This window comes from Diceros bicornis, chromosome 26 (genome assembly GCF_020826845.1).
Source record: "Diceros bicornis minor isolate mBicDic1 chromosome 26, mDicBic1.mat.cur, whole genome shotgun sequence".
In the NCBI taxonomy this organism is placed as follows: domain Eukaryota; kingdom Metazoa; phylum Chordata; class Mammalia; order Perissodactyla; family Rhinocerotidae; genus Diceros; species Diceros bicornis.
The window spans coordinates 30,102,561-30,125,791 of NC_080765.1; the positions used below are offsets into that span (position 1 = coordinate 30,102,561).

At 39.5% G+C, this 23,231-nt stretch overlaps 1 protein-coding gene across 1 annotated transcript; it reads left to right on the forward strand.

The window, feature by feature from the left end:
- The first annotated feature begins 8,518 nt into the window (after positions 1-8,518).
- ANKS4B (ankyrin repeat and sterile alpha motif domain containing 4B) lies at positions 8,519-21,423 on the forward strand. The gene is made up of 2 exons (XM_058569910.1): positions 8,519-8,682; positions 18,527-21,423. The coding sequence occupies exons 1-2, from the start codon at positions 8,519-8,521 to the stop codon at positions 19,614-19,616; spliced, it is 1,254 nt and encodes a 417-aa protein (XP_058425893.1). The 3' UTR covers positions 19,617-21,423.
- Positions 21,424-23,231: the final 1,808 nt, after the last annotated feature.

Here is a 23,231-nt window from a genome sequence, read left to right on the forward strand (position 1 = left end):
GGCTAGTTACAGATCCTTTGAAGTTTTGTTAGCAGGGAAACTGATACCCATGAAATATCAAGAAGCTGAAGCTCCCAGACCCCAACTCCTCGGCTTCCTGGTGCCAGAATCCACCATCCACCATGGAGACAGAAAACCAAGGACACCTGCAGATTCCCTTATCTCGCCCTCCCCCTCCCTGCCAGCAGCCTCACAAGGGCAAAGGCAGGCTGGTGGGGAAGAGCTGACAAGCAAGGCCACAGCTCCCCCTCCCTACAAGCAGCTACATTCTTTACAACCTGTAAAACCCCTTTGCCTCCCATCTTTCGGGGAGACGAGACAAATTTGAGAGCTCTCCTCTCCCGGCTGACGTCACCTGAAATAAAACCTCTTTCCCTGACATAAGCCTGGCGTTCCTGTTTTATTTGGCCCCTCTTGTGTGGCTGGTAAAGAACCTGTGTTTGTATCTGATAACACTTTCCCTATATCTCTGTAATCCACCCCTTCCTCTCCTGATCCCCCTGCAGGTTTTGTAATTCACACCTTTGTCATTCACTTTTCACACAGAGTACTGGGAAGGAGTAGGTGGTTCTCAAAAACTGTGTGATTTTGTCACCGACTAATTGCCCAAAGAACTCAAGGATGGGTTCCGAAGAATGTAACTGTTTCCAAATTGTTTTTTTTCCTGTTGTTATGTTAAGGAATGCAATCACCAACCACCCAGAACCAAACCAAGCCTCATCACAAGAGCTACCCCTATGACCTTTGCCTTATTTTTAATGCTAATTTTATTAATCTTATTTTAATCTCTCCAGGAAGAGCTTAGACCTTATTACCATAACCTGCAGTATATGTGGAAGCATGTTTTCCAACTGAGCTTGTGCAAGCGAATACCCACCTCTCCCTTTTGAATATTCATTCCCCGTCTAAAATAAAAGGTCCCTGCTTCCCTTTGCTCGGGGAGAGCTATGAATTTGGAAATGATTCCACATGGTCTCCTATTTGCTGCAAATATACCTTACTTTGTGTGACAACTACTTCTGGTGGAGAGTCTAATTTAACTCGCCAGGAGGTGAACCCACTTTGGTTTTGGTAACAATTTGATGAGTCTCTCTAGGAAGGAGGAAGTAAAGTTTTATTAAGGCTCACTGGGTACAGGTCCCGTACACTGGTGCATAAACCTTCAAGGTAGGAATAAGAAAAGGAAATGAAGGTTCCTTGAGGTGAATTTCCCCCCAGTTGATAGCTATGAAGTAGAAAGCTCTATGGGCTGAATGTGCCCCCTCCCCCCAACTCATGTTGAAATCCTAATCCTCAGTACCTCAGAATGTAACCCTAATTGGAGTTAGGGTCTTTACAGAGGTGATTAACTTAAAATGAGGTTATTAGGGTGGGCCCTAATAGAGTATTACTAGTGTCCTTATAAGAAGAGGAAATTTGGACATAGACATATACAGAGGGAAGACAATGTAAAGACCAGGAGGAAGATGGCCTTTTACAGCCAAGGAGAGAGGCCTGGAACAGATCGTTCCCTCACGGCCCTCAGAAGAAACCAACCCTGCCGACACCTTGAACTCGGACTTCGAGCTTCCAGAACTGTGAGGAAGTTGTAAATTTCTGTTGTTTAAGCCACGTAGTTTGAGGTACTTGGTTATGGCAGCCCTAGAAAATGAAAACAAATTCCCAGGTTGAAATACAACTCTGTGTGACTATAAACTATATATTCTCTTTTCTGTACCATGATAAGGGCTAAGACCATGAAAACCCAGATCCCAGCTGTTGTTGTTGTTGTTATTGAGAAAAAAAATTGAAGAGAAGAAGGCTTAAGAAAGGGCAGTAATTACACATCTACGCTTGCACTAAAGAAGGGAGAGACTTTCTACCTTTCTGCTACTAGTACTACAATTTCTACTTTACTTGTACTTTTAGAACTACTACTGATTTACATTCATTGAGTACTGACTACGCACCACACATTGTGCTAAGCATTTTACAAATATTAACTTAGTAATTACTTGCAATGTCCCTGTGAATAATAACTGGAAAAGTATTCTTTTCATTTTACTGATGAGGAAACCGAGACTCAGAAAGAAGTAATTTGCCCACATAAACGGCAGGGTCTGATTTCTGGTTTAATATCTGTCAGTCTCTGACTTAAGAACCTGTGTTCTGAACGATTACTGTACTATGGCTTGATTTCAACACAATTGGCATTCACATTCACATTTGCCTGTCTTTCCAGTCCAACTATCAGCTTTGAGAGAGTTGAATAGTTTTGATGGTATTTGGTGATCTGCTAAAGGGTGCTCTAACACACCTCCCTTGTGGCAAATTCTGCCATCTTGAAACAAAATGGCAGCTGGTATAGGTTTTCCAGTCATCATTATTCCTGCAGTTTTTATAGAACTTAAGCTTTGGGTGAGGACTCAGGTCATGTGATTATATTGGTTGAAGCCTTCAGTTCACAGAACCAGTAACTAATTAGCAAGGGGAAAAGGCCTAAGAAAAAAGGAAATTTGTCCAGCTAACAAAGCCAGCTGATTCAAGTGTAGAATTTAAGTTCATAGCCCCTATTCAGACTATCCAGTGTTCACATTTTAAAGAATTTCTTTTTGGAAACCTTTATAAAACTTTCCACTATTACAACACCATCTGGGATTTAGCATTTATAAAATGTGCAGTTAAGAGATGCCAAGAGATTTCTCATGAAAACCAGATGGTACAATAACAGCTCTGTCTATTTTTCTGGCAGAAAAAATAGGGCTTTGAATGGCTTGAAACTTATATGAATAAATTAAGCCCAATCCATACATCAGGGACACTACAATTTCAATAGTCAACTCACCCACCTAAATATTTTCATAAATGTTTTCATTTGGAGAAGAGAAAACAAAAGGGCAGACAATGGTTCCTTTGATTGCTTCATGTTTGTATTTAACAGTGTCTAAGGAAAACAACACCAATGACCTTCAGTGTGGGAAAGAAAGTTTCTTTGTATTTTAAGAGTGATATATATGTTTAAATGAGAAACAGGGGATCGAAATCTCTTTTGAATAGGAAAAATCGCCATCAAATAGTTTGAAGAGTTTTATTACTGTGCTAAAGAGAAAAAAATTCATGTCTAAGTGACATTTTCTAGATAATACATTTGAAAATGTCTTTACCTCAACAGACATGTTTCTCATAAAGCCAAGCTCAGCAAACATAGCAGTAGTGTGTTAACAATGCCTTGTTCTGCCCTCGCCTGATTCCTGTAAGTTTTCTGTGTAACAACAGGACTTTTGTAATCGCTTTAACTTCCTTTGCTTTCTGTTATTGCCTTTATTTTCATTAAAATTCATAATAAGATACTCATTAGATGAAGTAATCTTGTTAAAAGCAAATGTTCTTCTTGGATCTTTTCTTTTTTCTTATTATTTGAAAATGTGCTTCCCTACCATACAAGTGAATTTCCTCTGTAATTAGACATGAATAGCTTTGGAGAACAAATACTGTCTGCTTTTGAAAGCCAGAGCTCTTGGAGTGCAGGGGGCAATCTCATTAATAAAAATATGTGTTTCTGGGCTGCAAAAGCTGTTGAATTTCTTTCCCAATTAGCAGTGAAGGGTTTTTCAGAACAAAAAGGGAGCAGTTTGGTTTCTACTTTGCTGGCATTGGTTTTTCTTGGGGTAGACTGGAAGTATCAACTACCGCTAATCTTTGTCCCTTCTTTTCCTCTCTCTGAGAAAGAAACACATAGGACTTTGTTTATTATAGATAGGTCAGAGTCCTAGGTAAATTCTCCATCCAAGTGCTACTTTCTCCCAGCCAGGATAGACTCCATGGTAGATGGGACACCTGTTTAGACCACCCAGCTGTCAGGTAGCTGCTATTGAGGCAGAAGAGGCCGAAAAATTATAAACACAACAATGAAGAGTTGAAAATGCCATTGCTCTATGGGGAGGAGGAGACTCATTGGTGGGAGGATCTTTCCAAGTGCTGCCTCTGGGGGCTGATTAACCCTGTTTTCTCCGGGTCATTGGCAAAAAGAAATGGTGTCTGGGCAGAAGGGCCTCTCAAAGTGAAGTAGTTAAATATTACCTGATGTGCCAGGGAATAAGTTGAGTTTCTAGAGTTTTAGGAAAACAAAGAAGGGAAAGAAGCTTACCCCTCTGAACCTAAGTGGCAGCCAGAGGGACAAAGAAATCACTGGCAGGATGTTTCCCTAAGGCTATACGAATATTACAGGAATGTAGGGAGGTGTGGGGGGCAGGGTTGGTTCCAAAAGAAGGTTGATGAGGGCCTTGACTTGCTAAGTAATAGAACAATCCAGGGGAGGGTCTTTGCTCCTTAAGTCTGATCTTCAAAGTCTCTCCACTATCGTGCATGACAGATATTCTTCTCTGACCTTCCAAGACTCCAGCAGCATGCTGTTGGAACAGACTCAAATACTTGTTTCCGTAAGACCAATACAGTCAGAACATACAGTCAAAATCCACAATTGCCCCACAATTTTCCAGACTCCTCACAAGGAACTAGTGTCTACATTATATGCAAATCTGTGTTAGTTATTTTCATTAATCTCTGCCCTCAATATCTCCTGCCAATTTTGCTTCCTTTGGGCTTCGAGGAATAAGAAAATACACCAATTATCGCGCTATAGTGCTCACTCTCTCTCTTTCTCCTCCCTAAGCCACAATCGCACTACTTCCAGTTTGTAAAACCATACTTTATAGTTTGTAAGGAATTTTATCTCATTCATCTTCACTACTGTAAGCTTAGGTGATGATGACATGATCATAAGCAATATCCCCCAATTTTATTCACAAAGAAATGGAGACTCAAATAGATGGAGTAACTTGCCCCAGATCATATGGACTCTAGGTCTTCTAGCTCCAAGTTCAATCCTCTTTCTCAACCTCTTCTTGAAGGGATGGGGTAGGGAGGATCTTCAAATTCAGAAGGATTTGTTTCTGCTTCTCCTCTCCTTCCCCATCCATTCTTATTTCAAGGAAGAAGTTTTCTCAAGGAAATGGCCAGAGGATGTCAGGATCCTTACCATTAAGAAAAAAAAAAAAGTTCAGATGTTTTACCATTTCACAGGAGAGTTTAAATCTAAGTCGTAAGTACCACTGGAGTTGAGAAACTCCTCGTTCTCCTCCTTGTCCTCCATTTCCAACCCTTCTTCCTCTTCTCTATAATTGCTCTGTCCTCCTTCTCCTTTGCTTCCATCCTCATCCCTATCATTCTCTTTCCCCTCATCACTGCTATCGTTATCATTATCATCACCACCATCATCTTCATCCAGTAGAAGACTCCTTGTCTGACACTTGGCATTCTACTACAATTAATCCATCTTTGAGAAGCCCTCTCTCAAGTTATATATGATTTTCTGTTTAAGAGTGCATTAATGAATGCAACTGTGTCTAAATTAAAGTGGCTTTTTAAAAAATTAATTGAGGAAGAATGTTACCTTGTTCTCAAAGTACCCACAATGATGTTTGGATATTTTACTCTCTTTGGGCTAAAAAAAATTTTTTTTTTGCCACTAAATAATGCTTCCCTCCGAGTTGTTTCTATAGCTTCTACTGGTGTTTTCATAGAAACCAGGAAAAGGAACAAACATTGATCCTTGGAGCTAATTTTTTGAGGAAACTGCAAATGGAAGCCTTGTACTTTTTCAGAATGGGCAAATAATTTATCTTGGAATAAAGACTTGGAAAAAAAGAGATAATAGGAATAAACAGTTAAAGACTTTGAAAATAGACCTTCCTCACATCAATTCTGTGGAATATTATCCAAACATATTAAGGATTTTGTAACAATATGGGAAATGTTCGTGGTAGACTAAAGAGAGGAAAAGACACAATATAAAATGGTATGTATTTGTGATGAAAACTATGTAAAAAATACACCACAAGAGACTATATAAATAGTGCATCAGTTGTGTAAGGGTGATGGGTTCTAATTTTATTGCAATGCCTTCAGAGAACATGGTCTGCATGAAACCTATTTGTTGAGGCCTGCACTAACCGGTTCTATTAGGTGGATAATTTTTATAAATCTTCTCTGTGTGTTTGCAAAGAGCATGCATTTTCTATTGAGTGCAGGGTTCTGTATAGGATTGTTAGATCAAACTTTTTAATTGTGTTCAAATCTTTTATATCTTTACTAATCTTTAGTCTCATTGACATATAACATTTAGGGGGTATATTAAAATCTCCCACTATGATTGTGGATTTGTTCTTTCTCTTTAAATTCTATTAATTTTTGTTTTCTCTATTTTGGGGCTATGTATTAGGTATATAAAAGTTTAGGACTATCATATTTTCTTGATGAATTTTTCCTTTCATCATTATGTATGATCTCTATTCCCAGTAATTTTTTTTGGCTTAAACTATATTTTGGTATAAATATAGCTATACCAATTTTTTGTTAGTATTTGCTCAATATAACCTTTCCTTTTTTTTTTTTTTGTTGGGGAAGATTGGCTCTGAGCTAACACCTGTTGCCAATCTTCCTCTTTTTGCTTGAAGAGGAGTGGCCCTGAGCTAACGTCTATGCCCGTATTTCTCTATTTTGTTTGTGGGTTGCTGCCACAGCATGGCTTGATGAGCGGTGAAGGTCTGCACCTGGGATCCAAACCTGGGCTGCCAAAGCAGAGCATGCTGAACTTAACCATTACGCCACCGGGCTGGCCCCCAACCTTTCCATTTTTTGCTTTCAGTCTTTCTGCAATTTTATATTTTAGATGTGTCCATTGTAAATAAGACATGGCTGAGTCTTCTAACTGGTAAGTTTGGTCCATTTACATTTATTTTGATTACAGATAGATTTGGACCATGTTTTTGGTCTTATATTGTGATCTTTATTTACACTAATTTTTCCATGCTGTTCCTTCTTTACTTAAGGTGAAAGTTTAAATTATTGATTTGAGATCTTTCTTCTTTTCTAATACAGGCATTAAAAACTGCAAATTTCCCTCCTCAGTTCTGTTTTAACTGTATCCTATAAATTTTGATATGTTGTGTTTTCATTCAGTTCAGAAGGATTTGTATCCAGAATATATAAAGAACTTTTATAACTCAATAATATGAAGACAACCCAGTGAAAAGGTGGGCAAAGAATTTAAATACAAGATAGAATGGCTAATAAGCACATGAAAATGTGCTTGACAGCATTAGTCATTAGGGAAATGCAAATTAAAACCACAATGATATCACTTCACACCCACTAGGATGGCCATAAGCAAAAAAATAGACAACAAAGGCTGCAAGGATTTGGAGAAATTTGAACCATCATACATTGCTGATGGGAATATAAAATGGTACAGCCACTTTGGAAAACAGTTTGGCAGTTTCTTAAAAAGTTAAATATAGGGGCCGGCCCAGTGGCACAATGGGTTAAGTGCGTGTGCTCTGCTGCGGCAGCCCAGGGTTCGCTGGTTTGGATCCTGGCGCATACCGACTCACCGCTTGTCAAGCCATGCTGTGGTGGCGTCCCATATAAAGTGGAGGAAGATGGGCATGGATGTTAGCCCAGGGCCAGTCTTCCTCAGCAAAATAAGAGAGGAGGATTGGCAGATGTTAACTCAGGGCCGATCTTCCTCAAAAAAAAAAAAAGTTAAATATAAATTGCCATACAACCCAGCAATTCCACTCTTTGGTATATTCCCAAAAGACATGAAAATATATGTCCACACAAAGACTTGTATGTGAATGTTCATAGCAGCATTATTCATAAAACTAAACTCTGGAAACAATTCAAATGTCCATCAACTGTTGAGTGAATAAAGAAAATTTGGTATATTAGCATAGTAGAATATTATTCAGCAATAAAAAGGAAGTACTGTTACTTGCTATAGCATGGATGAACCTCAAAAAATTATGTGAGACTGAAAAAAAGCTAGACACAAAAGACTATATATTATATGATTCCATTTATATGAAATGCCCATAGAAAGCAAATCTGTAGAGATAGACAGCAGATTAGTGGTTTCCTGGAGTTGGGAGTGGGAATGGGGTTTGACTATAAATGACCATGAGGGATATTTTTGGCGTGATAGATATGTCTAAAATGGAATTATGGTGATGGTTACACAACTCTGTAAATTTACTAATGATCATTGAATTGCACACTTAAAATGGGTGAATTTTATAGTATGTAAATTATACCTTAAAAAAGGCAGTTAAAAAAACAAACCTCCCCAGTGAACTAGACTAGTTTTGAATTGTTTGGAAATTATTTTCTACATTCTGTGCCTAAATGACCAATATTATACTCAAGACTTGTTAATGGACATTAAAAAATTAAATGTGCCTCAAAACACTCAAGATGAACACAGCAGTCCTCAATATTCAATGTCACGGCCATTCCAGAAAGAAAAGGTCCAAGTTCAGTGCTGTGAACCTTTCTGGCTGCCATCCATGGAGGGAGGCTGGAATGAGCTTTGCCCTGGGGTGACACTCTTCCTTGTCACTGATTAACCAGCTTCGTAGGAAGGCTGCTCCACTAACATCCTGCTCTGCTCAGAGAGTGATATCTGGCCGAGCAGGAAAAAATGTCCACTCACTACCACCAAGCTGCTAGTGATAGCTACCTGGAACTTCTAAAAGAGGCTACCAAGAGAGATCTGAATCTTTCTGATGAAGATGGCATGACTCCCACACTACTGGCAGCCTACCATGGGAACTTGGAAGCCCTAGAAATAATCTGCAGCAGAGGGTAAGTTCAACCTGAGGGTTTCAGTTGGAAACTGTTTATAGTAGGATTCGGCAGACAGCAGCAAGAGGCAGGGAAGTCAATGAACATACTTGGCCTTCTTTCTAGACTGTCTAAGTAGTTGTCTTTTTAGAAAGAGGGAGAAAATCACCTAGAGATTCTCTCTTTTCCTAGTGAAAACTGGCACCATGGGGGTGGCTCATCCGGTATGAGCCACACGCAGAGAGATCCTGAACTCTAAGGCACTGAGGGGAAGATATTTTAATCCTGTGCCTTTAAAGATCTTTTCTATGAAATGTAAATGGTTGACTCCTTAAAAACAGATCTCTGTTCTACTTGGTTTTAAGATGTCAACCTTGATTGGAACAAATGATGTGTTTTTATTTTATTTTTTTCATCTATGCCATTAAAATCCCACAGCCTTTTATTAATACTCAATCTTAGAACAAGCCCATGATTCTTAGATGAAGTTGCTGGCTTTACAAGCTGTGAAAGGAACCTTCAGCCTGTCTTAACTTTATTACCTCTCTGGCTGTTAGATACATACATGCACACACATTCCTCCTAAATTCTAATGCAGGAATTAGCTAGCTCTTTTCTTCTGCTTGTTACTGAGGGGGCTAGGCAGCATTGGCAACTAGAACCTAAGAGAGGTAAAGAAAGAAAAAAAGAAAATGTAAATAAAGGTGCCAAGTGAATTTATTTCAATTCAATACACCTTTATTTATACATATATATAAATATACATATTTATATATATATCTGCTACGTGCCAGCCATTTTGCTAGCCACTGGGGATGCTATGATCAACAAAAGAGACACAATTCCGTCCTCATGGTGATCAGATTTAAGAGAGGAAGGCAGAAATTATATGTCATGTATGATGTGTGTTACAAAGGGAGAAAGAGAGGACACTAAATAAACAACCCAAGCATCTAGGCAGCTATCCCGATCTAAGGGGTGAGGGAAGGCTTTCCAGAGAGTTTAAGCTGGGATGTGAAAAGTGAGAAGGAGTTGGCCAGATGAAGATGGAGGGAAGGGTGTTTCCCCTAAGTGAGAGCACTGTGCATTCTGGGCACTGAAGAAGTTGGGTGTGGCTGGATGTGGCTTGAGTGGCAAGAGGTCAAGTTGTAAGAGACAAGACCAGATCACAAGAGCCTTGTAAACTCTATTAAGGAGTTGAACTTTATCCTAAGGGCATGGGAAGCTATTGTCATGGGTTTACACAGGGGAGCTGCCTGGTAAATTTGCGTTTACAAAATTTGCTCAGGCAGCTATATAGCAGTCAGAGAAAACGTTTGGGGGCTATTTTAATGGTTGAGATGAGAGATGAACTGGACTTGGGTAGTGGCAGTGGGAATGGAGAGATGTGGATGGATTTGAGTGGCAGTTCAGATGTAGGAGTGATTATGATTGACTGGATGTTGGGGTGGGCAGATAAAGAAAGAGGAGGATCCAGGCCTCAGCTTCTGGCTTCGACAGCTTGTCACTGTTGGCACCCTTTACTGAAGTGGGGGGCACTTTAGGAAGACCCAAAGGTGGAGAGATTTCCTGAGTTGAGAACTGAATGAGGAAGTGAGTGGCGGTTGATGTTCTCCATTCCTTTTGCCTGATTTGACTTCCTTTTCACAGATACCTCCTTCTATCCCCACCCCCATCAGTCAGCCTTCTCCTGATTGTAATATTGTGCATGTCTCCCCTTTTCCAAAACTTTCTTCATCCACTCAAAGTATACCGCCTCTGACCAAGTGCAAGATATCAGGTACTTCACAACCAATGCAAGCCCTTGCTCCCTTTGAGGTCCAATTTAAATGGCAACGCCTAGACATTTTTTCTCTCTCTGTCTCCTTTGTATGCCGGAAACATTTTCTTACACTTAGTGTTCTGCTGGTCTTTATGACAAAAGTAACATAAGCTGAGCCCAGAAAATTAAATCTTATGTAGGCACACAAATTATAAAGAAAAAATGTCCTATAATGCCATACTGTTAACATTTGTATGTTTTGTATATATAATATATATAGTGTGTATAAATATATAAATATTACATATATATTTATACACACACAAAAAGATGGTATCCTAAGTAGGCAATTTGGTAGCATGCTGTTTTTTTTTTTAACCACTCAATACATCATGAACATTGTTACATGTCAACACATATTCTTTTATAATTTAATTTTCAGGAACTTCTTACTATTCTAGTCAATATATATATAGTTCTTAGTCAATCTCTCTTTTGCACAAATAATTTCTTTCCTGTAATTTAAACTGTGCTGTGATGAATATTTTTATACATAAATCTTTGCTCACATTTTCTTGAGGATAAATTCTCCAAAGTGAAATTTCTGGATCAATTGGCATGAGCACTTTTGCGTATGTATTGACAACTTGCCCTTCAGATAGTGAGTACCCATTTTTGTCAGTACTAAATAAAGGTCCAATATCAGTGCGGTTTTAATGTTCTTTTCTTTGGTTACTAGTGAGGTTGAAAATTCTTTTCATGCTTAGTGACCATTGTATTTTCACGTTTGTGAACTGTGTATTTATAGCCTTGTCCCACTTTTACATTGGGATCTTCAACATTTCTCGTTGATTTATAAAAACATGTTTTTTAAAGTTAGAATATAAGCTTTTTCTCATTATATTTCAAATATTTTCACAATTCGTGGTTAATATTTTTGACAATCTATATTTTAAAAATGAGAATATAAATATATTTAAGTATATATTTTTAAGTGTATATATTTTTATACTTAAGCCTGTCAATTTTACTATATAATTCTAACTTTGAGGTCATGCCTAAATATTGACTGATATTTTCTTTAGTACTTTTTTAGTTTCATTTTTTATTTTAAATACTTAATTCATATATCATTTATTTTGATTTAAGGTCTGAGGTTATGATCTACTATACATTCTCCAAGTGGTTAGTCATTTGTCCCAACACAATTTGTTACATAGTCCGCTCTTTTCCCATTTATCTGACATAGTAAAGTAATTTTTCTCAATGTAATATCAAAATCCAGTCCGCTAAGTTATATTTATTATACATTGGCTATGGGCACAAAATCCTTCTAACCCTGCGCTTTCTAGTCCTTCCTTCTCAACTTTTGTCTTCTGATTCTAGTACATCCCGGATTTTGTTTCCTTCTTTCCAGAAGCATTTAAGATGTGTTACATTAAGTTGGCCTGGTGTAGGCTGAAAAAAAATGTATTGTGAGGGTTTTCCTAGGTCATCTCTCATTTTGACCACAGCCAATCTTTAGGAATTGTGTGAGATCAAATTGCCAATTAGAGTGAAGGGAATTAAAAAGGGAAACACAGTAAAAATTGAATCTAGAAACTAATCAATTGTTGAGGTCCATTCCAGTCTGATGATTGCAGTGTTTATCAGTCACTACCTGATTGAGACAATGAATCATGTGGTAATGATTAATATCCAAACTCTGGCTTTGTTAAAAACTGTTTTTCTATTTTAAACTTAAATATGAAAGCATTTACTTTGTGTTATCCTACACTGGGAAGATGCCCCCAATTACACAAAATTTCATTTTGCCTTTAATGTGTGCATGATATTTAAAATTTTCTTTCATTTTCTAAAATGGAAATAAATTTTCTTCCTCCCTGATTCTTAAAGGAAAAGTAATACTTATTGTTACATTTCATATCATATTGGAAAGATATATTTAATAAAGTAAAAATCACACCAATTCTTCCAGTCCTTAACATTTGGGTATATATCCTTCCAGCCTTTTTCCTTTGAGAACATGCACACACATGTACATTTTTACTCCTTAAAAAGACAATCATATTATATAAACTGCTCTGAAACCTGCTTCTAATTATTTAACAATATATCATGGACCACTTGTGCTTAAAGGTAGAGATCCATGCCACTATTATTTTTTTTTTTTTTTGATTTTTATTGATATTTTAATGGTTTCTAACATTGTGAAATTTTGGGTTGTACATTTTTGTTTGTCCATCACCCCATATATGACTCCCTTCACCCCTTGTGCCCACCCCCCACCCCCACTTCCCGGGTAACCACAGTCCAGTTTTCTCTGTCCATGTGTTGGTTCATATTCCACATATGAGTGAGATCATACAGTGTTTGTCTTTCTCTTTCTGGCTTATTTCACTTAACCTAATACACTCCAGGCCCATCCATGTTGTTGCAAATGGGACGATTTTGTCTTTTTTTATGGCTGAGTAGTATTCCATTGTATATATATACCACATTTTCTTAATCCAATCGTCAGTCGAGGGACACTTAGGTTGCTTCCACTTCTTGGCTATGGTGAATAATGCTGCAATGAACATAGGGGTGCATAAGCCTCTTTGGATTGTTGATTTCAGGTGCGTTGGATAGATTCCCAGTAGTGGGATGGCTGGATCATAGGGCATCTCTATTTTTAATTCTTTGAGGAATCTCCATACCGTTTTCCATAGAGGCTGCACCAATTTGCATTCCCACCAGCTGTGTATGAGGGTTCCTGTTTCTCCACATCCTCTCCAACATTTGTTGTTTTTTGTCTTGGTGATTATAGCCATTCTAACGGGCATGAGGTGGTATCTTAGTGTTGTTTTGATTTGCATTTCCCTGATGATTAGTGATGTTGAGCATCTTTTCATGTGCCTATTGGCCATCTGTATATCTTCCTTGGAGAAGTGTCTGTTCATTTCCTCTGCCCATTTTTTGATCGGGTTGTTTGTTTTTTTGTTGTTCAATTGTGTGAGTTCTTTATGTATTATGGAGATCAACCCCTTGTCAGATGTATGTTTTGCAAATATTCTCTCCCAGCTGGTTGGTTGTTTGTTCATCTTGATTCTGATTTCATTTGTCTTATAAAAGCTCTTTAGTCTGATAAAGTCCCACTTGTTTATTTTTTCTTTAGTTTCCCTAGTCTGGGTAGGCATGTCATCCGAAAAGATTCCTTTAAACCCAATGTCAAGTAGTGTGTTGCCTATATTTTCTTCTATGAGTTTTATAGTTTCAGGTCTCACCTTCAGGTCTTTGATCCATTTTGAGTTAATTTTTGTGCATGGCGATAGCACATGGTCCACTTTCATTCTTTTGCATGTGGATGTCCAGTTTTCCCAACACCATTTATTGAAGAGACTTTCCTTTCTCCATTGCATGTCCTTAGCACCTTTGTCGAAAATTAGCTGTCCGTATATGTCCATGCCACTATTTTTAATGGCTACACGGTATTCTGTTTTATGGTTTCATCATAATTTATTTAATCAGTTGCCTGTTCATGATGTTTAATTTGAATCTAGTCTTTTAACTATTATAAGTAAGTTAGGATGAATATCCTTGATCATTCATCTTTGCACAAGGGTCTGATATTTCCTTAGGATAAATTCTTTTTTTTTTTTTTTTTGTGAGGAGATCAAGGCCTGTGCTAACATCCGCCAGTCCTCCTCTCTTTTTGTTGAGGAAGACTGGCCCTGGGCTAACATCCGTGCCCATCTTCCTCCACTTTATGTGGGAGGCCGCCACAGCATGGCTTGCCAAGCAGTGCTTTGGTGCGTACTTGGGATCCGATTGGTGCATGCCCGGGATCCGAACCAGCGAACCCCGGGCCGCCACAGCAGAGTGCATGCACTAACCGCTTGTGCCACCGGGCCGGCCCCGCCTTAGGATAAATTCTTAAAGGCAGAATTGTTGATTCAAGAGGGTGCTATGTTTTAAAGACTTTTGGTATGTATCATACCAGGAAATTTGAACCACTTTATGCTTCCTTCAGCATTGTTCATTTCTCCACACTCCTGCCAAAACCGAGCATTACTATTCTTTTTAATCGTTGCCTATCTGATAGGCAAAAAAATAGTAGGGCATCGTTTTCATTTCTTTGATTATTAGTGAGTCCAAATATCCCTTCTTCTGTAGAAAAACATTTTTGAAGGAATAATATTTTTCGGAGAACAACTTCACAAAAAATCAAATCAACTTCAAAAAGAGAAATTGAAATGGAACAGATGCTCAGAGTAATTTAATATAAGACAATTGCCTATTTAGTGACAATAATACCAATCCAGCTTTAAAAATTATTGCCCAAATGCACTGATCTACCAAAAAGCAAGGGCAAAATATAGATTAATTTAGAATTTCTTCATTTGGAAAAAAAAAGGAATAAGAAAAAAAAAAAAACACTAGACTGAATTTAGCCCAAGGAAATGATATGTACATCATTGATGCTATATGTAACGTCAATATTGGACTCAGGTCATCAAATGATGGGGACCAGTTTGTAAATCCCAGAGCAGGTATGTGTAATGGTTTTATCAAGAAATGTGAAAGACACCAAGGATTGAAAGACAAAGATTGAGTTTAGAAAGATCCCATGAAACTTGTCAATAGAAAATATTTTGATTTAAATTGTACATCAATTTGAAAAGTTGTCTGTAAATAGAATTTTTGCAAGTGGAAATAGCTTAAATGCACTACGGAAACTCATAAATCACCTTACTGACAGTTTCATCTGTAAATTTGAAATTTTGCATTTGAAATTTTCTTAAAAGAAGACCCATCTTTGGGGGCATCTCAGGTTTTCTTCATGTTCTCCTCTCATCTTGAAAGGATCATTTAAGATCCCTTGAGATGGGAAAATTCCATTACTCTATGGCCTGAAGGATGAAGATTTAACCCAAACTTCTTAATAGCCTTTAATGTCCCACCACAGCTCATTTCTCTCAATAATTTCTTTTGTAACTTATCCAATTCAAGGGTAATTTCAGGCAAATTTAATCAGTATATTTTTGTTTATGTTTATAGTAACGTCTTGGATGTTTTACAATCTCTCTTTGTTGTGTAGGGTACTTAAGGAGTCTTTTGAATATGGTGTTTGGTTAAAATAAATAGAAAGTAAAACTACATCTTTGGAAGAGAAGTACTGTGCTCCCCTAGGATACACAGCTGTGCCAAAGTTGAAAGGGGTTTCCTTTGATCCAAGACAATTAAATCAGGCTAACTGACCAGAGCCCTCTTGAAAGTGGCTGCCCAACAGAACTGTGTTATTTAATATTTGCTTTCCTTAGATTCAATTTCATTTTCTTTTTTTTCTCTTTGCACTTGTTTCCCTTGCCCCCATCTCCATGCACTCTGGTCACACTGAAGTATACTCCTGGTTCCCCAGATATGCCATGTAATATCACCCATATGTGCATCTGCTCATATTGTTCCCTCTATTCAGAAGGAGGTTGCCAACTGCCAGCTTATGGGCTGCATCTAGCCCACAAATATGTTTTATTGGGACTTCACTGTATTTTTCTTTTAAGTTTCAGCCAACATTTAGAAGTCAAAAAATTTCACATGAAATTCTGCATTTCTGGCTTTGTTTGGAAAAAGGAAGCTCTGGCAATATTGTGTCTGCTTTTATTCAAGGTAGCCATCAGCTGTGGCTGAATGATGGCTCTTCTTTCTAGATGGAGCTCGTACTTGACTCTGACTTTGTTGAAAGAATGAACTTGGCCTCATTTAGTTACTTAAATTATCTGCTTGGCTACTTTAGGTTGAGTTTGAGACTTCTGCTAGGAGATATGATACAAAGGACAAAAAGACACAGGCTTTGCCCTCTGGGATATTATCTAATTAGGGAGATAGGGCATAAATATTTGACTAAGTAAGACTATAAGTGTTAAAAAGTCACAGGATCTATTGTAGTGCTGTGAGAATTTACTAGACGAACGTGAGAAAAAAAAATATATGAAATTAGGGATTATGAGTTTAGAGACAAGGGAAATGAAAATAGGTAATGTTTGTTGAATATTCACTATGTACCAATCACTTTTCTAATGCTTTATGTATATTAATTTATTCACATAACAATTCTATGAGGAGGAAATATTATCCTCAATTTACAAATGAGGACACTGAGTCCTAGAAAAGTTAAGCTTGAGGCCTTGTAGCTGGTAAAGTGGAAAAGCTGAGGTGTGTTAACATAAGACCATATTGTGTTGGAGACCATTAGACTTGGAGACAGGCCTGATCCAAAGTGTGTTGCCTGTGTACTATTGGGCAAATCAATTAAGTGCTCTGAGTCTTATTTTACTCCTCTAATAATCATTTTCATCTTCCTTCTCTAAGAGGGAGATTGTGATGGTTGGAGGGGGTGGGGGCAGTGAATATGTGCTTTGTAACTGAAAAGCATGAGGAGGGCAGGGGTTCCCATGGAGGAGACACAAATCTGATTCATCAAATTATAGGACACTAGTTGGGTCACATTAACTAGTGCAGCTCTTCTCAATCTGCAGAGAGCCCAGAAATCACCTGGGGATCTTGTTAAACTTTGAATTCTGATTCAGGAAGTCTGGGCTGGGGTCCAAGATTCTGCATTTCTAACAAACTCACAGGTGATGCTGCTGCTGCTCCTGGTCCAGGGACCAAGCTGAGTAGCAAGGAATAGTAGAAGGGTTACAGTGCATTAACATGTCAGTTGCAAGGGCATGGATCTTCTCTTCTGTTTCCACCTTCTGCTCACCAGAGGTTAAGAGGCCTTCTCAGAAGATCTCTCCTCTCCGTCCATGGAACCAGCCTGGTAGTGAGATCCTGATTTTGAAGTCTAGACTAGGGCAAGGGAAGGTGCCCTTTAGTACCTGTATTATCAGAGTTCTAAGCAGTGGCTTGGGGGCCAGAGCCACAGTTAACAATAAGTTATCACTTTACTTTCCGTTTGTGCCTGTTTGTAACTCAAGACCTCACAGGAGGTGGGGGGGCTTGTAGCCTGGGCAAGATTCGTGTAGGCATTCATTCATTCCGCAAATCTTTATTGAGCACCTACCATGTCACTGTTTCTGTGCCTGGCATGGGGTCTCTGGCTTTACTACCATCTAATAGTGCCCCCAATTCCACCTTAAACCTTTGCAGAACTATTCACATATATGACACTGTAATTACATGGAAGTAGGTTGGGGAATCAATGGAGAGGTTCTACCCTTTGTATAAATAATGGTTGTGGCAGACACTGTTTGCTATCTACCCAACATCCATTCCTCTTTTCTTTCTTGCTGATGGGAACCCAGTTTTGTTCAATTATTTATTTCCCTACATGTGACTCAGGGCAGGGTAGCAGTGGTAGAGTGGGAACCACCTCTTACCAGCTCATAAGAGATGATTGCTAAATTTTCAGGAAGTTTGAGAGTCGGTTAAACACAGCCATTATTAAAAATAAAATTATATAAACTTATTATTTGATAAATTATATTAAAAAGTACTCAGAACTCATTACTTCCTAATTATTTTACTATTATCTATGCTTTTAAGATTTTCCATGTCTGTTATATCTATATGGTGGAGACAATTTAAATGATGTGCTACTGCACATCTCTTCCAAACTCCATGTCCAGTAATAGCACCTTAGTAGCCTGAAATTTGCCATGGTAGGTATATTTACACCACAGAAATTGGCACACGCTATAAATCAAAGCTTTGATTTTTTCCCTGGCTGAGCCAGTTGTTGAACATTTACCAGCACATCATCGGGTAATCTTATCCCTACCTTCAGGAGAAAATTCTAATTGATCTAAGTTAAACAAGGTAGCTCTATTTCCCTTCTCTTAGGAATGTGACCCAATTCTGGCCAATGAGACATGAAAGTTGCTCTGTTGGGGAGTTTTTTGGAAAGCTTTTCTTGCTTCAAAAAAGGAGACAGGGTAGAGATGGGCTCTTTCTGTTTCTGCCCATGTGATGTCTGGATGTGACATATCTGGACTTTCACAAGTTATTACAACGCCAAGGCAGGATTAACATGCATTTTGTTCTTTTTTTTGTTTTTATTTTTTTGGACCTCGTGTTCAGAGAAAAAAATTTAGTATGTATTTTTGATATTTTCTCTTCTAGAGGGGACCCCGATAGATGTGACATCTGGGGAAATACTCCTTTACATTATGCAGCCTCCAATGGTCATGCCCACTGCGTCTCATTCCTGGTCAACTTTGGTGCCAACATCTTTGCCCTGGACAATGACTTACGGTCTCCTCTGGATGCTGCTGCCAGCAGAGAGCAGAATGACTGCGTTGCTCTCCTGGATAAGGCTGCCACTGCCCATAACATCATGAACCCCAAGAAGGTCGCCAGGCTGAAGGAGCAGGCTCAGAAAAATGCCAGGAGGCAGATTAAAGAGTGTGAGAGGCTCCAGGAGAAGCACCAAAATAGGATGGCCCGCACCTACAGCAAGGAGGAATCTAGGACTCTTTCTTCTTCCAAGGGCACTTTCCCCAGGTCATCCCTTTCAAATGCTTCTGCTGCCAGCACATTTGGGTCACTGTCTAAGGGCATTAAAGATACCTTCAAGCTAAGGTTCAAGAAGAACAAAGATACAGCAGAGCAAGTAGAGAAGGAGAGCAGAAGTGGGCAAAGAAACATGATGGAAGTGTTCGGAGAGGAGGAGGAAGACGCATTCTCAGGGGACTTCAAAGAGAAGCTCCAGTTCTCAGAAGAGGAGGACAGCTGTGTGCAACATGAATCCATTCTCAACCGTCCAGGTCTAGGAAATATTGTTTTTAAGAGGAACAGAATATCAAGCCCCGAAGAGATCTCAGACAGCAAGAGGGAGTTGGGATTTAAGATGCCCAGTGAAGTGCTTCAAAGACAAGGAGGAGCAGAGGCTGATGAAGCTGAGGCTGATGAAGAGGGAGAGGAAAACAGCCATGAAGATGATCTGCCTTGGGATGAGGATGAAGTGGAGTGGGAGGAAGATGGGGTTGATGCCACTCCTCTGGAAGTGTTCTTACAGTCCCACCACCTGGAAGAATTCCTTCCCATTTTCATGAGAGAGCAGATTGATTTAGAAGCTCTGTTGCTTTGCTCTGATGAGGACCTTCAGAACATACAAATGCAGCTGGGTCCAAGGAAGAAAGTTCTTAATGCCATAAACAGAAGGAAGCAGGTGCTCCAACAGCCTGGGCAGCTGGTCGACACCAGCCTCTGATGGAGTGTGAGGTCAACAGGGTAAGCCTGTGGCAGTGGGGTGACCTGTGGCCCACTGCAGCACTCCAGACAACAACCCCTCTCTACCCAATGCCAGACCACTCAGAATGGTTTCTGGGGCATCTAGGAGATGCCCATCTAAGAAAGAGGCTCAAAATCTACTCTGAGAAATACTCTATACATGTCCAAATAAACCACCAGTAAGAAACTCAAGGAGAGCTGGGAATAAGAAAATGATGTTTCTCTTCAATTGTCTTTTTGATATTTTTGAATATAGAAAGGGGTAAATGGATGACAGAGAAGAGAAAAAGCTTTCTTTGCTTTTCCGATTCTGGACTTAAAATTATAATCTGTCATCACACTAGCCTGCCATTTACTTTCTGATCCTTACAGCCTGGGGATTCTAACTCCAGTTCTGGCCTTAGCTCTATGACCTTGTCTGTTGGTGGAGATTAAAGTTCCTCCTCTGGCCTGAGATTTGATGCCCAACTTAAATGTATCTAACCCTTCAACAGATGTTTACATGTTTACAAGTAATAGAAATGGGTCTATAATACTTCTGCCTGAGAACAGAGACAGAGTGGCAGGTAGGAAGAATGAAGAAAGAAATAGAATATAGGGTACCTGTTGTGGACTGAATTGTGTCCCTCCAAAATTCATATGTTGAAGCCCTAACCTCTAATGTGGCTGTATTTGGAGACAGGACCTTTAAAGAGGTGATTAAGGTTAAATAAGGTCATAAGGGTGGGGCCATAATCCCATATGACTGGTGTCCTCCTAAGGGGAAGAGACACCAGGGATGCACATACACAGAGAAAAGGCCATGTGAAGACACAGCAAGAAGGTGGCCATCTGCAAGCCAAAGAGAGAAGCCTCAGGAGAAACCAGACCTTCCATCACCTTGATCTTGGGCTTCCAGCCTCCGGAGCTGTAGGAAAATAAATTTCTGCTATTTAAGCCACCCAGTCTGCGGTATTTTGTTATGGCAGACCTAGTAGACGAATATAGTGCCTAAGCAAGAGAGTGGGGGAGGAGAGAAAGAAGAATATAGAAAAAATATCTGGCCTACTTGATGATTTTTCTAAGGGTAAATGCCTCCTGAAACTTAAAGGAAAAAAAAAATCTAGGTTCTTTGTAGGGAGAATTTGATTGTAAATTTTACATTTTCATGCTCATTATGCACATATCTTTTATTTATTGTTGTCTGTCACCATTGCTGCATGTCTGAATACATGTGGGTTCTACAGTATAAATTGGCAACATTGCTGCTGACATTTTTTGAACTGCAATCCCAAATTCAAATTGAAACTCTACTGAATAGCTAAGCTTCATTGGATTTTTATAGCCAGACTTACATCAAGTGGGATTTACCATCAATTATGTGTATAATATAGAAACAGCTGTTTATCTTCAGCATGCTTCCTGATTCACATCTGTTTTGGTTACTTCAAGAGGCACCATGGAGCAGATAAGCTTAAGGAGGATACAGATGCTCAAATCTGATGAACAATTGGCTCATTCTTCCTCAATGGTTGGATTCAGAAAGGTTGTCAGTCACAGAATAAATATGTTTAATCATGTTTACAAATATTGCATTTTGTTGGTTGGAATAAACTGAAGTTGTATTTGCTTTAAAAAATGTGCATTAAAGCAGTTGGCACATAGAAAGCACTCAAAAAAAGTTTGTAGCGTCTGAGCCTGCCTGTATTAGTACTTCATTATTTTAGATGCCAGGATCCTCTCTCCACGTATTCCCCAGAACCCGCCTGATGAGCCACTTGTTGCTAGGATATAGGAGAATAAGCCACCAGGGGAGTGCTGTTGTTAACAAAAAGGATGCTCTCCAGTAGTGCTTTGTACATCATTGTCAGATGTAAAAGTAATATAGAAAGCCTGGTGATGTATTCCAGCAAACGAGAGGCAGCATGAGGTGGTATGAAGAATTTTGAGCTGGAAACCAGCATTGCTACTTGGAGAATAGAATATAGTGTTATGGAAATGGAAAGGTGCTCTTTGGGAGAATGAGAAAAGGCAGGCCAGTGGAAATGTTACCTGAACTCAGCATAACAGGATTTAGTTCTGCTTACTCTTACCCTTGCCGCCTCCCTCTAGTCTAGGTTGAGTACTTTTCCTAGCTGTGCAGGCCATCTTCTGTTTAACCCTCCAGAACCTTTCTCTGCAATTTTCTACCCTCCTCTGTGTCCCAGTGGCTGAACTCCGTGGACTGCATCAAAGGGCTCCCTCGCCCCTGGGCTTCTGGTTGCGTTTGGCCAATGGGAGATACCATCAGGAGACTAGAGGAGGAAAGAGAGATTGAGACATTTATTCCACCTGTTTCTTCCTTGTTTGGCAGCCCTCTGCTATAGCGCCAGTGCTTGCTGGGTTCCTCACTGCTCTTGCAAACTCAGCAGTGGTAGAAATGTCTTACTGTTGCTAGCCTCGGGCTGCTTCACCATTCCCTTCTGGTTCCTTTAACTCTGCCCTCTCCTTTCTAAACGGTCTCTTTGTTAAATTCTCTTCAAACACCACTTTTGAGTACAGCATCTATTTTCTGCTGGGCCCCTGTACCATATGTCCCTGTAACACCAAAGCATGGTCCTGTGATTGCCTTTTTACGTATCTGTCTTCCTAGACTGTGTACTCTTTGTGGGGGAGGACTACTTCTTTTCTGTTGTATCTCAGCGTCCTAGCACAGAGTATTTGTAAGGGCTCTTATGGAAAGAACAAAAGAAGAAATCTATAAACGAATTAAGGCATTTTAATAATCTCATCATCACACACCCTTCTGTACACATCCCTTAGGGTTGTGACCATTAAGTTCCCCAGAAAGACTCCACAGTCAGTTGAGGGGTGCAGAAGCAGATCACATGGGTATTTTATTCCAGTGCAAAGGCCGCTGTCCAGACAGCTTGACAAACATGAGAAACTTTTGGCTAAGCTACCTGGAGCGTGAAGAGGACCTGCCAGGAGGGGTTTGGGTAGGAACAAAGTAATAGAACATGATTTTCTTTGCTGCTGACTTATCTGATAACCAGCCTAGGGGTGGGGGTGGATTTGGATGGGCCTTTGGCAGGACAAGGGCAATACAACTCTGTTAGTGATTCAGGGGAGCTGGAGGAAGCATCTCTACACCTCAGTTTCCCCATCTGTAAGTTGAGGAGGTTGGACTATGTGATTCCTAATGGTCCTTTCAACACTGATACTATAGTGGACAGCTATAGATTTGTCTACCCAATATCCTTCCTCCCTCTTTTTGGGAAGAGACCCCTTCCCTTCTGTCATCTCATGTGGTCAGATGGGCTGACTGAACTCCTGACTTCAATGTGGGCATCAGATTGCCTTGGATGCTGCGATGATTCAGGGATAGGCCCATGGCCCTGGCCTGTGCTGGAGTAGTCCATCTCTTTTAGCCACAGTGTTAGGCACAGAAATGGTCACATGACCTAGATGGTCCACTGAGTCCCAATTCTGGAACTTTCAACTCTTAAGGATGAGAATCTCTATTTCTTTTAGGGTTGCTGAAGAGGACAGCCTATGATTCAGGAGCTCCTGGCAAACACCCTGCCACTACCAGAGGATAGTTTGCTTGATCATGGAGCCAACACTGAAGAAAACA

What these genes read in the sequence shown, in the direction of transcription:
- ANKS4B (XM_058569910.1), top strand. Translation starts at nt 8,519, where the DNA reads ATGTCCACTCACTACCACCAAGCTGCTAGTGATAGCTACCTGGAACTT. An exon ending in GAAATAATCTGCAGCAGAGG is followed by an intron (nt 8,683 to 18,526) that starts GTAAGTTCAACC and finishes TTTCTCTTCTAG; the next exon opens with AGGGGACCCCGATAGATGTG.